Source organism: Populus euphratica, unplaced genomic scaffold (genome assembly GCF_000495115.2).
Source record: "Populus euphratica unplaced genomic scaffold, PopEup_1.0 scaffold32.1, whole genome shotgun sequence".
NCBI classification, from domain to species: Eukaryota; Viridiplantae; Streptophyta; class Magnoliopsida; order Malpighiales; family Salicaceae; genus Populus; species Populus euphratica.
The window spans coordinates 2,171,975-2,192,400 of record NW_011499861.1 but is presented as its reverse complement, the minus strand read 5'-3'; the positions used below and the strand labels follow the sequence as shown (position 1 = coordinate 2,192,400).

Genomic DNA, 20,426 nt, shown 5'->3' with positions numbered 1-20,426 from the left:
AAGGGAGGGGCTGGGAAAATTTTTCTTGCAGGGGTCGGGGCTCTATCAGCCCCTCCTGCCTCCGCCTTTGGGAATGGGTATTTAAAGGTCGTATTTCTTGATATATATCTATATTTTGCTTATTATTTATTAGATATTCATAAACGATCAATGAGATTTCAAATATTAATGATTATCCATTATCTGTTATTATTTATTAATCAATAAAAAATAAAATAGTTAAGATATATATATTTGAAGTGTGTGTATGTATATTAAATAATAAAACAATAAGTATTATTCATATTGTATTAAAAAAATCAAAATATTCTACAAATATAATTATATAACATAAATATATATTTCGAGTTAGGTTTGTGCAGGTTTGATAATATTTATACCCTGCTTATTATACATCTGCTTATTATACATATGGTTCAAAAGATTCATAATCATTTAAGTCGAGTCGATATCCATCGGGATATCCATTGGGTTCGGATTATTGTGATCCCTACTCTAGTCATATGAAAGCAATAGCAGCGTTGTAAGCATTTAGCAGAAGAACCAGGGAACAAGCAAGGAGAACAGGGGTTGTGCTGTGTCATTTTAAGCATTCAAATCAAACCTGCAGTCAGGTTGAAGGCGGATTTGAAAATGAGGGGACCAATGGATACCCCCAAAGCAAAATTGGGGGACAAAAGTGGTATGATCGGAAGGAACCTGGGAAACAAGCCTGAAAATCTCCAACAACATCTCAATTTTCCATAAATAGCTGAAATCTTTCAGGTGTGACGACTTATGGTTACATAAATAGCGGAAATCTTTCAGGTGTGACGACTTATGGTTACCTGCTGCAGGCAAGTCCCCTGTAAATACGATTTAGAACAAATTCTACAAAGCCATGGCAAATAGTTGCGAAGGAAACAAGTTTCAACGCCTCCTTTTTTCCAAAGACCAGAGGAAGCCGGATCCACATTGCAATAAACCTTGACATGATTGATAAAACCTGTAGCTTCATGATTGAAATGAAATCTTTAGACCCAACTGGTAGCCTACAAGCAGGAAGGAGAGGATTTCAATGCCTTTTCACATAATTTTTGTTGTGTTTTGATAAGTTTTGATCCCATCATGCAAATTTTGTACAAGCTTTCTGTAATGTAGATCCAGTAAGGTCGTGTTTGATGAGAAAAGAAACTATATCTGGTTACATTCGACCCCGAATATTCAACGTAGATCAAGCCGTAAGTTAGCGTGTAGTTTCTGTGATGGTTCCAGAGAATTCTCGCTGGAGTTTGTGCTCTCCAGTCTTCAACTTCTCGAGGAAGTGATTGTGACTTCGCACAATCTTCTTTCCTGTGTTAATTTTATATAAAATGTATTTATCGTCAATTCTGCCAACTCCTTTTGTTTTTCCACTTCACTTGGAGCATCTTCGACGAAAAAGCCAAAAGAAAAAAAAATAATAATCTTTTCTCCCATGATTTTGCAGCTCCAAATGAATAAATAAAAAGCTAAAAGAAAAATTATTATTTTTATCTTTTCTCCCATGATTTTGCAGCTCCAAGTTCATAACCAAATGAAAAACTAAAATGACTTTCATGTGAACAAAAGAGTCATTTCTACATGTCTATTAAAATAAATTATTTAAAGATTGTTTTTTTCATCATCACAACTTTTCTCAATGTTTTTTTTAAAAATTAAAAAAATATTAATATTACATATATTAAAATAGAAATGGATTGTTAAATTTTTCATCATCACAACTTTTCTCAATGTTTTTTATTAAAAATTAAAAAATATTAATATTAAATATATTAAAATAGAAATGGATTGTTAAAACAATTTTTTTAATTGAAATACACATGAAAAAAATAATATTTATACCATTCAGAAAGCTCTTACATATATGTTATTCCCATTTACTACACACATGCACAAACTTCTTGTATCCATGCATTGCTGTGGGTTACTTTCCGAAACATATTTTCATTTAATTTTATGATAATAGGAATTTATATTTTAAAGATTTTTAACAATTTTGTTGAATATTTATTTTGTCCACAATGAATATCCGTAAAAGCTCAAATGATTTAAATTTTAATAAAAGAAGATATATTTATCTTGTTGAAATTCCTTTTTGTTATTTTTTTTTTATTTTGATAGAGTTGTTATTTATTAAAAATACAAAAATTAAAAAAAATCTTTTAAAACTGAGATTATTTAATTAAGTAATGAAAAAATGCATTTCTTTAGCTAAAGATTTATTTTTCCTATTTGTCAATTTGTTTTTAATTTTGCTTTTGGGTATCATAAACTTTTTTTAACTGGAAAACAAAAGGGTGCTGCTCCTGTTTAATGAAATAGATTAAAAAATAAACAAAATGATAAAGCAAGAAGCTGATATTTATAATAAAAACAAAAAATATATGCAAATATTTTTAAAAATCATTGAGTGAATAATAATTGAACAGAGCATGCAATAGCCTGGTTCAATAGGTATTATATTATTTGTTTTGGATTTTATTGTCCTCGTAGTTTTATTCTTTATAATACAAGTTTATTTCTAAATCTATCACTTTAATATATATATATATATATATACTTTGATAATAAAAAAGGCAAGAAGGGCAAAAAAAAAAAGTGAATGATGTTTATAATGATTTCAAGGTATATAAACCCATTATGCTTTAATGTTTGTTTGACATTACAACTGTGATTGTTTTTAAAGTAAATCATAGCTTGCAAGTATTTGATTAAGATAAAAAGTCATTTATTGTACATAGGTTCAACAGTTCCACAGTAAGTTAAGTATAAAACGCAAGAAGAAGAAAAGCAGTAAATTGTTGCTTTTCTATAAAGGAGATCATGATATATTGTTTAATGAACAGTGGAGTATGTTACAATAAAGCATAGTTTCACTATTTTGGTAGGATCGGGTCTAGTTCAATGTGTAAAATGTATTGAATCGGTTCAATTTAGTAAAATAAAAAAATATTTTTATTTTTTAATTGTATTTTATTCACTTGATAATATAGTATTTACAGAATTTGATTGTAATTCTAATTTTATTCTTGATTATATTTTACAAGTTATGTTAGTGTGTTTAAGAAACTAAGAAAATTATCGAATATATTTCAGACGTATTGAAATTATAGATAGTTGAATGAAATAATAAAAAATATTTTATATAAAGTATTATTTATTTTATGATGTAATAATAATAATTAAATCTATAATATTTAAATTAAAACTCATCAGTATATATATATATATAAATTATTTTTTATTTAACCTCAATTTTAACCACAGTTTTAATCAATTATATATTTTTCCAACTCAACCTCAACTAAAAGTACTTTTTACAAAATAATTTTTTTCAAATCACACTTACAACAACAACTGCAATACCAAACTCATCCTTAGTATTATTTGTTAATTGTTAATATGTAAAAGCCAAATATAAAAAGTAATGGATTATAGATAATTGACATGTCATCAACTTCAGTAAATATCATCAATAAAAACACAACACCGTTAAAATATTTTTAATTAATAAAAAATAATAAGTAGAGTAAATTGAAAAACAAAATATAGATATCTTTCTTTTTTATGATATAACCTGCAAGAATTATATTTTATAATTAAATAAAATAAATACAAAATTAACATTCTTTAAAAACACTAAAACAACTCAATCAATCACTTTAAAATGAATAGTTGTTTGCTTTTGCTTTTTTAATTTTTTTGATAATCCACTTGAAGCCTTAACTATCATATATAATTGTGAATCACATCAATATAATTTTATTCTTCTTCCCCTGTCAAGCCTTGAGAGGCACTCCTTTAATTTGCCAATTTCATATGCCATATGTTTTTTTAAATTAAATTAAGCGCGTTTTTTTATCAAGAAAAATGAAGCCCTTGCAAGCGTAACACAGGACGAACAGAGTGTTTAGAGATTATTAATTACTTGGGGTCAATTATTGGGAATGTGTTTCAAGAAGGCTGTGCTAGTTTTGAAGGAGGTTTGATTCTTCCATGACAAATTACAACTATGTTTCATCAGCACGTTAATTAAGTCATTCTTTTACTATTTATTTTTATGTTTTAAAAATATTTTTGAAAGATTTTGAATTTTTTTATATTTTTATATAATTTTAATGCATTAATATAAAAAAATTATTTTAATATATTTTTAAGTGAGAAACATTTTAAAAAACAACCACAACCATTATTCTAAATACTCTTTATATATAATAGTTTAATAAATAACCCGGTAAGACCGGGGTCGAAACACATGGAGGTTAATTATACAAATTATAAACAATAATTATAAGCAACAACAATAATAATAGTAGCAATAATAATACTAATAATAGTAGTAGTAGTAGTAGTAGTAATAGTAAAAATAATAATTATAATAATAATAAAGGAAAAGAACAAGAACAAGAACAATAAAAAGAAAAGTTGATGAGAACTTTGAGATGAAAGATTAACATAAGGATTAAACAATGATAATAATAAACGTCAAGGTTAGAGAATCCACTAATGGTATGTCAAACAAGTATAGTATAAACTCTTATTATTCAATTGGAAACCACATACAAAGGAGGTTCCAATCAGATTATAGATTGTTAACATGATTACATTAGTCATCTTATTCGATTAATGCTAATACTTGTAAATCTCGTCAAGCATTCATGATTATAACTTATGTTAACAACAAATCAAGTTCCTTTCATAGCTCAACTCGATTATACCATACAGTATGGGCTATGAGAGTGCCAAGTATTTATTGTACCAAGTGTTATATAACATAAATCAAGATTAGTCATTTAACAAGGAAAGTATTAAAGAGTAAACAAGATTACAAATACAAAACATGTTAGTATCAAACATTAAAGTCCATATTAAGTTTACATTATACTTATTCTTACACCATTAGTGTAACTTTTTCACCTTGACACAATAAACTTAACTAAACATAATGAAAGAAAGAAAAATAAATAAATAAAATAAGAACATAAATAAGATAAAGGTTAACTAAGTAAATGAAAGGAAATGAAAGGCATAAACTTGATATTAATGAAAGCAAAGCATAAAAATTATAAAAAGTACAAAGAGAGAAAGCAAGAGCTTGATTTTGATCTCGAAACCAAGATGCCTAAATGCATGGGAAATGCCTCCTTTTATAGGCCAAAATTGGGAACTATTGATTTGATAACTAATTGATGAGTGGGTGGCCAACTCTTGACTTGGTGACAATCCTTATCTTCTATTGTCTGCCTAAAAAGTCATTAATAACATAAAAATTGAAACCACTTGAAAACCTGAAAGTTGTAGGAAATTGTCTCAGCTTTTTTGTGTAAAAACTTGAGGTCGTTTGGACTTCTAGAACTCCAGATATGAGCCAAATACTGAACAGTGCTTGGGCTAGAAGATAGATTCAAACTTCTTTGTTATTGCTATAATTTGGATTTAAAAATGGCCTTTCTAAGTCTTGGGCTTCATATGAAAGTTATAGGCCTATGTCTTACCTTTCCATCCATATAAAGTAGACCTAAATCTAAGATTTATAGCTCTAGATGTGACCTAATTACCAAACAGTGTTTCGATTTGGATTGCACTAACATCTCTTTTTTAAGTTTGGCCATCTCTTTGTCCTTTCAATTTTAGTTCTTAAATTCATCAATCAATCCTTTCATTTATGTGATAGGCCTGCATTTAAAATGAACATTTATCACAAATTAAAGGTATCTTATATTATTAGATATATTATTATAAAACATGCTTTAGTTAAGGAGTTATTGATACTTCAAGTGCAAAAATGATGACATAAAACCTTGATAAAAATGCACTTTCAAGTACTAATCAGTATGTATCACATACTATTGAAGGACAATGCAAACCAATAAGGTAAATGCAAAGTAGGTTGAACCCGCCTATGATGTAGGTAGTGAAAGCTGAAATTTTAAAACTGTTAGATGTAGGTGTGATTTATGCCATCATGGACAGTAAATGGGTGACGCTAATCCATGTGGGGCCTAAAAAGACCAGAATCAAGTTGGTAAAAAACAAAAATGATGAGCTCATTCCTACTCACATCTCGAGTGGATGGAGAATATGTGTTGATTATAGAAAGCTAAATCTTACTACATGCAAAGATCATTTCTCATTACCATTAATAAACCAAATGCTTGAATGCCTGACAGGTAAGTCTTTTTATTGCTTTCTTAATGGATATAATGGATACAATCAGATTATTATTAATCCTAAAGATCAAGAAAAGACTACATTTATATATCCATTTGGTACATATGCATATAGGAGAATGCCCTTTGGTCTTTGTAATGCACCTACAACTTTTCAAAAATACATGATAAGTATTTTTTTATTATTATATTGAAACAATAATTAAGGTTTTCATTGATGATTTCATAGTAAATGGTGATTCTTTTGATAAGTGTTTAGAAAATTTATCTATGATCTTGAAAAGGTGCATTAAAACTAACCTTGTCTTGAACTATGAAAAGTGTTATTTTATGGTAAAACAAGGAATAGTTCTTGGGCATGTTGTGTCTTCACATGGATTAGAGATTGATAAAGCTAAAATAGACGTTATTTCATGATTGCCCAATCCCTCATGTTTGAGGGAAGTTCGTTCTTTTCTAAGTCATGTAGGTTTCTATCGATGCTTTATTAAAGATTTCTTGAAGATTATAACACCTTTGTACAAACTATTAGCCAAAAAAGTGGATTTTATGTTTGATCAGCATGTAAAGATGCCCATGATGAGCTTAAAAGGCATGTCACATCTACCCCTATCATCCAACCACCAAATTGGGATGAACCTTTTGCGATAATATGTTATGCGAGTGACTATGCAGTAAGGGCTATTCTTGGGTAAAGAATAAGGAAGAATTTGCATGTTAACGCCTATGCTTCCCTATGTTTCCCTCATGTTGGACGGAGCGCAATTCAATTACCATAAAACTAAAAAGGAATTTTTACAGAGGTGTTTGCTCTTGAAAAATTCAGGTCATAACTACTCGGTACAAAAGTCATTGTTTTTACTGACCATGTAGCTATAAGGTATCTTTTAAAGAAAAAGGAGTCCAAACCAAGATTGATTAGGTGGATCTTACTTTTACAAGAATTTGATCTTGAGAACAAAGACAAAAAAGGTGTCAAAAACCATGTGGCTGATCACTTGAACCGATTAAGGACTGATGATATACAAACCAAAACAATATGAGAGACATTCCCCAATGAGCAGTTGCATGTGTTACAATCCTCTACAAGACCATAGTATGCTAATTTGGTGAACTATTTAGTCACCAAAGAATTCCCTCCAAGTTTGTCTACGTCCTAAAAAGACAAGTTATGAACTGATGCTAAATATTATTTTTAGGATACTCCTTATCAGTGGAAATTTTATGTGAATCAAGTAGTTAGGAGATGTGTACTACAAGATGAATTTCATTCCATTCTTACCTTTTGTCATTCTCATTCTTGTAGTGGGCATTTTGGAGTAAAAAGAACAGCCCACAAGGTACTTAAAAGTGATTTTTACTAGCCTTCTATTTTTAAGGATGCATATCACTTTTAAAAATCATGTGAAAAATGCCAAAGAACAAACAATATCACTTATAAGAATCAAATGCCTTTAATGAATATTCTTGTAAGTGAAATTTTTTATGTTTGGGGTGTAGCTGAGTCCTCAGGCCTCTAGTTGTATTTATGGTGTTTCTCCTTGTTGTTTTGCCAGAGTGTGATTTAATGCATTTGGAGTATTTAAGCTTTGTGACTCGTTTATGATAACATAGTAAATTGCTTAATTAATACTAGTTTGTGGGAGATGCTGAATAAAGAAGGAAAAAGAAGAAAAAAACCGGTATTTCTACGGCCTCTTGCTGACACGTCCTGTTCATGATAATTTTCCTAGAGGCTGGAGGCTGGAGGCTTGAGAGCACTGCAAACAAGCATGGTTTGCTATAATAAATCTAATCTTCAAGTAAAATCCCATAACTTGCAGGCAGCACATCTGTTCATTTCGAAAAGAACATGATTCTATACAGGAAAAAAAAGCATACAAGCACGAAATGCTTTTTAAAGATACGGCCATGGGTGTAGAGAAATTCAACGGGAATACCAGGAGATCGTCTCTAATTCTGTAACCCGATTACCCAAAATCTAACACTCCTTGTTCCTAAAACAAAATATGAAACAAAATGGCAACAGAACTACAACACACATAAAATATAAAAATCTCAAGTCAGATGCAAATTTTTGTACAAAAAACAGGATGCCGTTCCCAGGACGAGAATTCCTTTATCAAAAGAAAATAAAAAAATGAAGGCGATTCTGTCTCTGTTTCAAAAAATTGACTAAAGGGTGAGTAGGCTTTGGGCAGGCAATACAGCAAGCTAGCGGGACCATAACGAACAAGTGCTACAAAACTAGACCATTGAAGACCTGCAGAGTTAGAAGAACCAAGCATGTACAGTGACTGGGTGAAAACTCTGTAAACCCCAACAAACCAGCCTCAACTTTCTTCTTCAATGCTGACCAGCATGCTAGTTCGTTATGGTGTGCATGAGGTCAATCTAAGTCATTGAAAGTTTCTTCATTAATTCGTTACCTTGACAATGAAATCCTCGTCAACCCAGTTCCCAGGATTGTTCAGAAAGAATTTTGATGGTGAACAAAAATCACGTTTAATTGACAGGATTTTCCAGAAAGCATTCGGATTCTGCTCGTTGACCATCAGAAGTTGTTAGCTGGAATCGTACAGGTTTTATATCCCAGCCATGGATGCACAACGAATTACTAACTCTACGGCCCATTCTCTTCGAGGACCTGCCAAGCTGGAGTCTGAAGAATAGGCTATACGTCCCTTTGGAAATTCGAACTCAAACTCCCCATCTACTACAAACCACCAAATATCTTGAACATATGCAAAACTGTGTGGAAACTAAATCCAGAAAGAGGAATAATATATCAGTCAATTGTTCCTTCTAAAATTCAGAGTCCAAAGACAGAGAGACAACCATAAGCAAGATATAGATCCAGAGTTTAGATGGCCCTAAATAACAGAATTCTCTCTTGCTGGTCTGTTGTTGAATGAAATTAATAACTCAGAATGATTCATTAGCGGTAACTCAAACCAGTAAACTAAAATAAAAAAGTGGATATAATGAACATACTTGTAAGTGAAGGACCAGCAAAATGAAATTGAGTTTACTAATCAAAGCATTTAAAAGGGCAAGACGTATAATCCATATAAGAAGTTGAGATTTGATCACACAGAAGACATCATTGCTAAACCACCAAAAAAGGCTTATGTTCTAAAGTTTTTCATTAAACAATATTTCCACTGTATCCCATTGTATCTAACAATCTGAAGAAGAAAAGAAAATATATTTGTGTTTTATGAGAATTGTATCTCCCCTTCAGGGTGGAATTAAGGGGAGGCTAGCAGAAGCTCGGCCCCTGCAAATTTCTTTTTAAAAATATAACAAATAATAAGCTTTTTAATACTAAATTATTATTTTATTAGTTATGTTTAATTTTAATAGGCTAAATATCGATGCCTCTCTATGCAAGTGGAAAACAAAAGCTTTTTAATTAATTTTTTTCTTTTACTGTCTCTCTCCTTTTCTTTTATGCAAACCTAGCTGAAAAAATTAACAATACAAAGCATAAAAGTTAAAGCAAAGTTGCCACCAATTAATTCATAAAAAACAAAAAGGATAATTAGTAATTTAATTTTTTTTATATTTGCTAAGAATTTAATGAATATATATATATAATTCTGCTATTTTTTTTAGATCTACTAGTTTTATCATTTTTTATTTCTTGTTATAGTGAATGTTATTTTTTCTCATTAATTGAATATATTTTATGGGTTTGTTTGTTTCGATTATGCTTGGATTTTTTTATATTTTACTTTTAGCAGAGCCACTAAAATTATCAATTTTTTCTCATGTGTAGCTTACCATCACCAGGTCCAATATACAATTAGACACGGTCTTTCTAGCCAAATTGAGTTCTTTGAAAAGTGTATACCTAACTTTAATTCAATAATCCCATTTTTTTATGTTAGATATGCTTTTATATATTATTTTTTTTTAATATGTTAATTTTTCTTTCATATGTCAGTGTGGTTTATATGTAAAAATTTATTTTTGGTTCTGATTATTGCTTTAATACATTGTTATTTGTATTTATTTTTTAAATAGAAAACAATAAAAATTTATGATGTTTTGATTTTAGGTTGAACCATGAACAAAATAAAAAGAATTTATTTCTTTTTTGAGAAAAAAAGAAAAAATATTGATAACTCACAGCCTAGTGAATCAACTCCAATGTGTAATGTTGAAGTTATGGTTGAACAACCCTAATGTGCTTCAATTTATAAAGAACTTGCATTGATTAATGAGCAGCTTTCTATTAGAATTGACATTGCTCATTTGATTAGAGATCCAAGCAATCGTCCTTAAATTTAAGAATACTCGGTTAATCAACAAGATGAAATTAGAAGGGCATACATTAATTTGAGGTCATATAACCTTTGATGTCCGAATATCTGCTGACTGGTAAAAAACATCCTCGTCAATTTTAGTCTCATTGGTTCAAAAGTTATCCATGACTTGAATATTCAGAGAAAAATACAACATTTTGTTTCCCTTACTATCTATTTTCAAGTAAGTCATTTGGAAAGTCAGAATTAGACACATTTACTATTAAAGAATTCAATTGTTGGAAGAAAGTTAATGATAGGAAACAATGTGCTTTTTTAACTCATATGGGAAAATTTCCAAATTCAACTAATAGATTTGCTACTAAGTGCTTGGAAAATTTGAAAAATTAGTTATATCATATTGAGAAGGTAGTTAAGAGGCAAACTACTCAAGAAATTCTAAATAATAGATTGCGTATTAAAGCTTTAATAGATATTGTTAGTGGGCTCATATTTCAAACATGTGCTTTTAGAGGACATGATGAATATCCAGAATAAAAAAATCGAGGTAATTTTCTTGAAATGTTGGAACTTTTAGCATCATATAATGAACAAGTAGGTGCTTTTGTTTTGAATAATACTTCACAAAATGCTAAATACACCTCGCATCAAATTCAAAAGGAAATTTTGCATGTTTTTGCTAGAAATGTTCAATCTTCAATTCGTCATGAGATTGGTGATGCAAGATTTTGCTTAATTGTTGATGAAGCTCGAGATAAATCCAGAAGAGAGCAAATGACCCTTGTTATTAGGTTTGTTGATAGAAGTGGATTTATACGAGAACGATTTTTGGATATAGTTCATGTTAAAAACACAACTACTTCAACTCTTAAGAAAGAGATTTTTTTTATTTTATCTCATCACAATCTTGATGTTTAAAATATTAGGGGTCAAGGGTATAATGGTGCTAGTAATATGCATGGAGAGTGGAATGGATTGCAAGCTTTATTCATTAATTATTGCCTTTATGCATATTATGTACATTGCTTAGGTCATCAATTACAATTGGTTCTTATTGTTGCAGTTAGAGAAATTTTTGATGTTCACACTTTTTTTCATAACTTGATTTTTATTATTAACATTGTTAGTGTTTCTTGCAAGCGTAATGATGAATTATGGGCTTTTCAAGCAGCTACAATTGAACATTTAGTTGATATTGGTGAGATTGAAACGAGTAAAGAAGTTAATCAAGTAGGTGGTTTACAATGACCTGGAATTAACAAATGGAGTTCGCACTTCAAATCCATTTGTAATTTGATAAAAATATATGGGGCAACTTTCTTAGTTCTTGAAAATATCGCTTTAGATAAATCTACTTATTCTCAACGTGGTGATGTGGCCTTTTCATTTAAGTTGCTAATGTCATTTGATTTTGCATTCATCTTGCATATAATGAAGAATGTTATGGGAATTACTAATGTGCTTTGCCAAGCTTTGCAATAGAAATCTCAAGACATTTTAAATGTTATGCATTTGGTGACTACCACAAAGACTTTAATTCAGAAGTTAAGAGATAATGACTGGGAAACTCTTTTAGAAGAAGTGACATCATTTTGTAAGCATCAAGACATTGAAGTTCCTGATACGGATGCTTGATTTTCTAGTGTGGGACGATCTTGGCATAAAACAAAATCAATAACAGTTAAATATCATTATCGAGTTGATATATTTACAGCTATTATTGATCAACAGTTGCAAGAGCTAAATAATAGATTCAATGAACAAACGATTGAGCTTTTTAAGTTGAGCGCAACTTTAGATCCTAAAATTAACTATAAATTATTCAGTGTTGAAAATATATGCTTACTTGTTGACAAGTTCTATCCTGAAGACTTTTCTGACTAAGAAAAAACTCATTTGAGATTTTAATTGCAGCATTGCGAGCTTGATGTGCCCAATCATCCAAAGTTAAAGAATATGTCATCGGTTCCTGATTTATGTCAATGATTGGTCGAAACAGAAAAATTAATAATTTATCCACTCATTGACAGGTTGATTCGGCTTATTTTAACTCTTCTTGTTGCGACAGTAACAACTAAATGAGTTTTTTCAGCGATGAAGATTGTTAAAATAAGACTTTGCAATTAGATGGAGGATGATTTTCTTTTAAATTATTTGATTGTCTATATAGAAAAAGAAATTGCTAAAAGATTCACAATTGATATGATAATTGATAATTTTTACTCCATGAAAGAACGATGAGCACAATTAAATTAAATATGTAAGAATCATTCTTTATTATTTTTTATTTTATTTCAAATTTTTATCAAACATAAATAATGTATCGCTTTAACTAATGTTTCTTATATATTTTATATATTTATATTTGATAGGTAAAAAGTCCAACAAAATTAAAATGATGAATATATTATGAAGATAACATTAACCTCATAGCTTTGACTCAATTTGATATTGCTTTAAACTTCTTATCTTATGCAAAGATTGTCATATGTTTGTAGTTATTTTTTTGAATAGAACTAAATTATATAATTTTTTTATTTTTACAATTTATATATAATAAATTAAAAAAAATATCTTTTTATATTATTTTGACTCCTGTCAAATAATCCTACCTCCGCTCTTGCTCACCTTACTCAGTTGAAATGTGGTTCCAATGTCTTCTGTAATCAATCCCAGTAATGGCTAACCCCTTTGAAGAAATCGAAACAAAAACCCACCAGTATTTCTTATCGAGCCACATCTCCTGTGAAACTGAAGAGCCAAACCATCTAATCCTATATATTCTAATATTAAAACATGCACAGGAATTCAAACACAACCTGAATATTGCATAATACATCTTTTAAACACCATAGTTTCGTAATAATTGGTTTTTCTTGTATTATTGATAATTATTAGAATCTTTTATATTAAAAAATTTACCCGTATAAAACAATTAAAAAGATAAAAATTATACAAAAAAATTTCGGATCTTACACACCCTCTATGTTTTTTTTAAAAACTAATGGCTTAGGCGGATGATGCCTTGTTTGTCTGCGTTAGAAAAAACCCAAGCACGTGATCCGGATATTATTTTAGGCCATTCATCTTTTTTTTTTTTATTGTTTAATTTTATAATAAAATTATTTTATAATAAAATTATTAAAATAACATGTTAAAAATCATTCGATTATGCCACTTAAAAAAAATTATGGTTTCTGAAAAATAACTAATAATATTTTATTAGTTATTTTCTAAAACACACTTTAAATAAAAAAAATACAAGTAGGATAAAGAAATACTAAGTGAATATATCCTATTATTTTTTATGAGTTAATAATTTTATTTTTTCTCATTTATTTATGCCTGTTTCTTTCATCAAAATAAATAATAAAAAGTAACTTAGTTAGAGTTTTTTTATAATATTAAAAATTACTTTATTGTTAATTAATTATTGTTTTATTTTTTTATATTCCCGCATAAAAATAATTTAATTACTTTTTTTCTTAAGTTTTTCTAACAATAATGTTAAGTTCTTAACTATGTTTTTGATAATATATGTATAAACAAAAATGAATAATAAAAGGAAAGTTTTGGTTTAAGAAATACACTTTCTTATTAAATTTAAATCATTAGAGTTTTTATGATTAATTATTTTAATTTTACTAGTGAAATATCCTGAAAAGGATACGGCGGGTTTCATAAATGGACGAAAGTAAAATATGGACGAAGAATCCGAACCTTAAAAACCACACAAATTCCATTAATTATTACACGCTTTGCAGATGAGTTCCAGTAACAAACAACCATTAAACTACTCACGGGGGGAGCGCGTACGCGCGTGATCCTCAATCTCCCTCCCCCATATACATACTCTTGTTCTTGGTTCTCCATTGACCTCCCCCTAATCCCACCTCTTGAAACGTTTACTCGTCGTTACTCTTACGTCGAATCTTCTTCTATCCCTCTCTACAAAATACAACTCATTTTTAAAAATTGTATATATTCACACACACACACACACACACACACACCCCTCCTTGATATCTTGCAATTGAGGGGCTGGTTTTGTTTTGTCTGGTTTCAGTTTCAATGGCAATTTTATCTCCTTCTTATCTCACATTCAAAGCCAAGAAACTCAATCTCTACAAAATCACAATAACCATAATCCTATGTACAGTCTTTTATTTGGCAGGTTTTTATCAAAACTCTCGTGGCACTATCTCTATTAAGACAACATCATCATCATCCTCAAGCACAGCTTTCAGATGCGCCCCCACAAATCACAGCACCACAACGCTAGATTTTGGAGCACACCGCTTTGCTCAAGACCCAAAACCTCCGGTGGCGCGTGAGCATCACTTCCCGCCATGTGAGCCCAAGTACAGTGAGTACACCCCATGTGAGGACGCTGAACGTTCGGTGAGATTTGATAGGAATAGAGTTATATACAGAGAGAGACACTGCCCGGAGAGCCATGAGATCTTGAAGTGTCGTGTACCGCCTCCGTACGGTTATAAGGTGCCTTTTAGCTGGCCGGAGAGTAGAGATTGGGCATGGTATGCTAATGTGCCACATAAAGATTTGACGGTTGAGAAGAAGAATCAGAATTGGGTCCGCGTTGAAGGAGAGCGGCTCAGGTTCCCGGGTGGTGGAACCATGTTTCCTCGCGGTGCTGATGCTTATATTGATGACATAGGGAAGCTGATAAATCTCAAAGATGGGTCGATAAGGACTGCCATCGATACTGGTTGCGGGGTAAGTAACCTCTTCACTCTATCTTACCCTTGTGTTTTTCACTGTTTCTTGAAGAGATGGATGAATCGGGCGGTTTTATTGTTACTAAAACGTTGTTTCGATAGAGTTGAAGTCTCATCTTTATTATTTTTTGAAAAGGAATTAAAAATACGTTGTTTGCTGGTACCGAGCTGGCTGAGCATGTTTGCTTGATTTTCTTTGTTTTTATTTTTCTAATCAAGTAGCATTTGAAGAATTCTAGGTTTCATGCAAAGAAGGCGATCGTGAGTTTGCATATTGGACTAATTTGATGTTTTTCCTCTTTTATTATCATGCATGGTAAATCTTGGGAAATACTGTAGGGTTGTCCAATTTTCAGTTCGGGGCCTCATAATTGAATAATATGTATGAGGTTTAACCTTCATTAGTGCCCTTCCAAGAAAGAAAAGCCAGTAGTTTCCGGGAAGAAACTGTAATATTATGGGTCTTACTTAGGAGCAGATTTCCATGTTAATATTATGGGTCTGTTTTCTGAAAATAATTGATATCACACTGGGTCAACTATCCTCGAACTAGAAAGTCTGCTGGGTTAAACCCGTCGCCAGGCAGCTCACCAAAAGGGTGCCTTTTTCTTTATATTATAAAGCCCAAAATGGACTTGATCTTTCAGTGGGTCAAGTCAAGGAGAGCTTAAGTGGACGAGATTAATTTTAATTTTTTCTTCATGAAAACAAACGTAAAGCACAGTTTAATGGCGCAAGGTTTCTTAAAAGGCACCTAGTTTTGGAGGAGATCGAGTAAACAAATAGATGACAAGTTTGTGTTTGTTTTCTTTTTTAAAAATCCTTCAATTTCAAGTAAAGTGGTCAGCAAGGGATAATAATTTGTTTGATCCCAGGGAGTGCCTTTTGCATATCTAAGTTACCCTAGTAAACAATCATTAATTAGCAAGTCTCTGGAAACGTATTATTGCATTGTTCTTCGAAATGTTGTTTTTAATGTATTAAAATATTTATTTATTTTTTTAAAATTTATTTTTAATATCAACACATCAAAATAATTTAAAAATACTTAAAAAATATTAAAAAAAACAAATTTCAAAAAACAATTATCTCAATGTCAAACTCAGGTTATGTTTGTTTCATGAAAGGTGGTTTTCTGAAAATTATTTTTCAAATTTTTTTATGTTTGTGTATTATTAAAAATGTTGATTAATGGAAAATATTTTTCAATTAAAAAAATTTAACTTGGTTTTCAAAAAAATATTTTTTTTATTTTAGATGAAAAACACTTTCTAGAAATTATAAAAAATTTAAAAATGTTATGTTATTTGGAAATTTTAAAAATTTATTTTGGTTTTTATTTTTATAATTATTATTTATTTTTCTCTTTCATTTTCTTAATTAAAATTTTTTTACTTGTTAGATTTGATCTTTAATATTTTGATTATTATTTATTTTATTTAAGATAATTTACGAAATTAAATTATTATTATTTTCAATTTTATTATTATTTAATTTTTCAATTTATAAAATTTGTTCCTCATTATTTTTATAAACTTGAAAAAACATATTAATAAGTTATGTTCAATTTATTTTTATTAATATTTAAAAATATTTAAAAATTTATTTTTAACAATACTAATAAGCATTCAAAAATAAATTTATTTTTAAAAACACCATCCAAAAGTAAACTGCTTTTGCCTCAATCTACAACTCAAATTTCAACCTTCCTACGTAATTATATTAGTCTTCTTTTCTTCCACGGCATATGTAATTGAGTTTGATTTTTAAGAAAGGCAGCATAGAAATAATTATTTCACCGAATCAACCTGCCGCCCATAATAGTAAACGAATAATTGGAGAACCGTCCTCTCCCTCCTTTAATTTTTATTAGCTGTGTCAGGATTTTTTAACAAATTAATCTGATCACTGTATAATCAAAATTATTTTAATACACGTTATCATGCATTTTTTTCACTGCTTATAATATGTATTTATGTTGGCCATGATGATTCCCTTGTTCAATCATTTGACATTTCTGTTTGAAGAATTCAATCCCTTTAATCAATTATCGGAAATGAGCCCTCTTCTCTTAATTCATTGACCTCAATATGTTGCAGGTTGCAAGCTGGGGAGCTTACCTTCTCTCAAGGAACATTCTAACAGTGTCATTTGCACCAAGAGACACCCATGTGTCTCAGGTGCAATTTGCTCTTGAACGTGGAGTCCCTGCGTTGATCGGAATTATTGCCTCCATTAGGCTACCTTACCCTTCAAGATCCTTCGACATGGCTCATTGCTCTCGCTGCCTCATTCCCTGGGGCCAATATGGTAGTGCAGATGCTACAATTTACTTGTAATTTACTTGATAATGTGTTTTACATGATTTGATCTATTAATTTCTTGAGAAATGTTTTGAGCAGACGGACAATACCTTATTGAGATTGATAGAATTCTACGTCCGGGTGGATACTGGATTCTGTCGGGGCCGCCGATTAACTGGGAAACTCACTGGAAGGGCTGGAACAGAACACGTGAAGATCTTCGAGCAGAGCAGACTCAGATTGAGAGAGTAGCCAAGAGCCTGTGCTGGAGAAAACTGGTTCAAAGGAATGATATTGCTATTTGGCAAAAACCTACCAATCACGTCCATTGCAAAGTTAACAGGAAGGTGTTCAAACGCCCACTCTTCTGCAAGTCAAAAAATCCTGATATGGCATGGTAAGTAGCTTTCAGTTTGAGTTGACTCTTGTTTTTCCGGGGTTCTGATGTCATGTGCCTCAGAAAACATTTGATTGGAGTGGGTTGGGTTAGGCATATGTCATGTCATAAAACACACTGTCCCTTGCTTTTAATAATGAATTTACTTCTGCAAGCAAACAGGTAGTGACTCTTTAGTTGCGATGCTCAACATATACAACCACCTAAACTCTTCTTTTTGGGTGGCATTTTTCTTCCCTGCCTTCTCTTTTGGGCACTTTATGCTTTAATTTGGTTGCTGAGACAAGTAGCGAATAGGCGCTTTAAAAAAAAAAAAATTTGCCCACTAATTTCCTATAATGCTCATTTTCTTTTGCACTGTTTGATTGGCTTTTTTGTATTTTCGTTTTATAGGTATACCAAGATGGAGACTTGTTTGACACCGCTGCCTGAAGTGGCTAGCATTAGAGATATAGCTGGTGGGCAGCTAGCAAAATGGCCTGAGAGGTTGAACGCGATCCCTCCTAGGATTAGTAGTGGAAGTTTGGAGGGACTTACAGCAAATAGTTTCGTAGAAAATTCAGAGTTATGGAAGAAAAGAGTAGCATATTACAAGAAGATTGACTGCCAGCTAGCGAAGACTGGGCGGTACCGTAACTTGCTCGATATGAACGCCCATTTAGGAGGCTTTGCAGCTGCTCTTGTTGATGATCCAGTGTGGGTTATGAATGTCGTCCCTGTCCAGGCAAAGATGAATACTTTGGGGGTCATTTTCCAGCGTGGCCTAACTGGAACGTATCAAAATTGGTATGCTTTTTAATCTCATTTCAATTAGGTACTAGTAGTTTGACTAAGGGACCGGTTAGCTATAATTTCACATAACATGATGTGTAAGAAATTAAGAATGAAACACTTCACCAAGAGTTTTTAAGGTACTTCCACTGATTAAAGGAACATGCATGTGGAGTGTTTGAAAATACGATAAAAATGGTTGCTGCCTAAAGTACGTAGGGCACCCTAGAAAAGGAGCAGGTAAACCACCCAGACGCACAACCACTTTTTGGTGGTTGCTTTTGCAGATTGTAGTAAACTCCCAGATCAGTCTATTGTTGGCAGGACTTGTTTTTGTCAGCGCTAGTGACATCAAACATGCTAATGAATAATATTTATTAATGAAATTATTGTTCTCACATGATTTACTATTATTAGTCCATACACAGCGTCCCTATGCTCAAGCAGCCAGGCTGGTTTAATCAAGTTGAGGTTGTTACTAGCTCTGCTTAATTACTGATTTGTCTCTTTCCAGGTGCGAAGCCATGTCTACTTACCCAAGGACTTACGATTTTATTCACGCTGATTCTCTTTTCAGCCTCTATGAGAACAGGTGAGATTTCTGTGTTGTTTATGCGGCTTTGACTGTATTCTCCTTTGCACATGGTGAATATATTGATCCTCTGAATTTATCCACTGGTGCTTGGCACTGCAGATGTGGTGTGGAAGATATTCTGCTAGAAATGGATAGGATCTTGAGGCCGGAAGGTAGTGTTATTATCAGAGACGACGTCGTTATTCTGCTGAATGTCAAGGCTATCGTGGATGCGATGCAATGGGATGGCAGAATTACGGACCATGAAAGCAGCCCTCACGAGAGGGAGAAGATTCTTTTTGCAACCAAAAAGTATTGGACAGCACCACGTCCAGAACAAGATTAAGGAGGGGTTGCTGCTTGGAGACGGAATTTTTGTTGTTTTTTTTGTTTTTTTTTTTGGAGTTTTTCAAATTTATAATCACAAACATTCTTTACACCCTTATGGCTTATATATATATATATATTATATGTTCATCTAGAGAACGCTTTTTTTCTGTTTCCACCATATTTCATTATAGTAGGTAACTTGGCTTTTAAAATTCAATAATTCAGTGTTGTTTAAATGACGTAGGGCATGTTGAAAACAGAAGTTAGGGTACTAGGATTACAATTCTAATATTGTAGGGCAATTAAAATCCAAAATTAATTGGAAAAATAACTAAAAAAAATAACTTCTAGATTTAATTAACAGTTTTATGACTGACAAAGTCAGTTCCAACTAGGAAATTTTTTTATCAAAATACAGAAATTACATAGAATTATATAAGTGGTTATCTATAATGTTAGAAAAACAGAAAGGAAATCTAGTATTAATGTTAAAAATTATATAAGTGGTTAGTTGTATTCATCATAACAGAGAATTAAGGTAATCACTACAGAGATAATTTTGGATATAAATAAATTCAAATTCCACCCCTCTTGAGAAAAATTCTTAGGCACTATTTATGAATGAATTTCAACCTATTTTTTAATTAAATTTTAATTTTTTTAAAATTAATTTTTTTAATGTTATTTATTTTTTCAATATGTTGATGCCAAAAATAAATTTTAAAAATAAAAAAATTATTTTTATGTTTTTTCAAGAAAAAACACTTTGAAAAGTAATCGTTATCATACTTTTAAACACGTATGAAATCAACTAGACAAGACATGCACTATTTTAAAAAAAAATATCTTT

General features: G+C 30.9%; 2 protein-coding genes across 2 annotated transcripts; one reads left to right on the top strand and one right to left on the bottom strand.

Moving 5' to 3' along the window:
- Positions 1-8,696: 8,696 nt before the first annotated feature.
- LOC105124945 (F-box protein PP2-A13) lies at positions 8,697-13,301 on the bottom strand. Its single transcript, XM_011025169.1, is given in 3 exon segments — positions 8,697-8,878; positions 8,881-8,942; positions 13,096-13,301. Coding segments are annotated over 3 exon segments (450 nt in total).
- A 1,025-nt stretch (positions 13,302-14,326) lies between these two features.
- LOC105124914 (probable methyltransferase PMT15) lies at positions 14,327-19,743 on the top strand. Its single transcript, XM_011025111.1, has 6 exons — positions 14,327-15,199; positions 17,301-17,511; positions 17,604-17,901; positions 18,295-18,687; positions 19,187-19,264; positions 19,367-19,743. The coding sequence occupies exons 1-6, from the start codon at positions 14,534-14,536 to the stop codon at positions 19,590-19,592; spliced, it is 1,872 nt and encodes a 623-aa protein (XP_011023413.1). The 5' UTR covers positions 14,327-14,533; the 3' UTR covers positions 19,593-19,743.
- Positions 19,744-20,426: the final 683 nt, after the last annotated feature.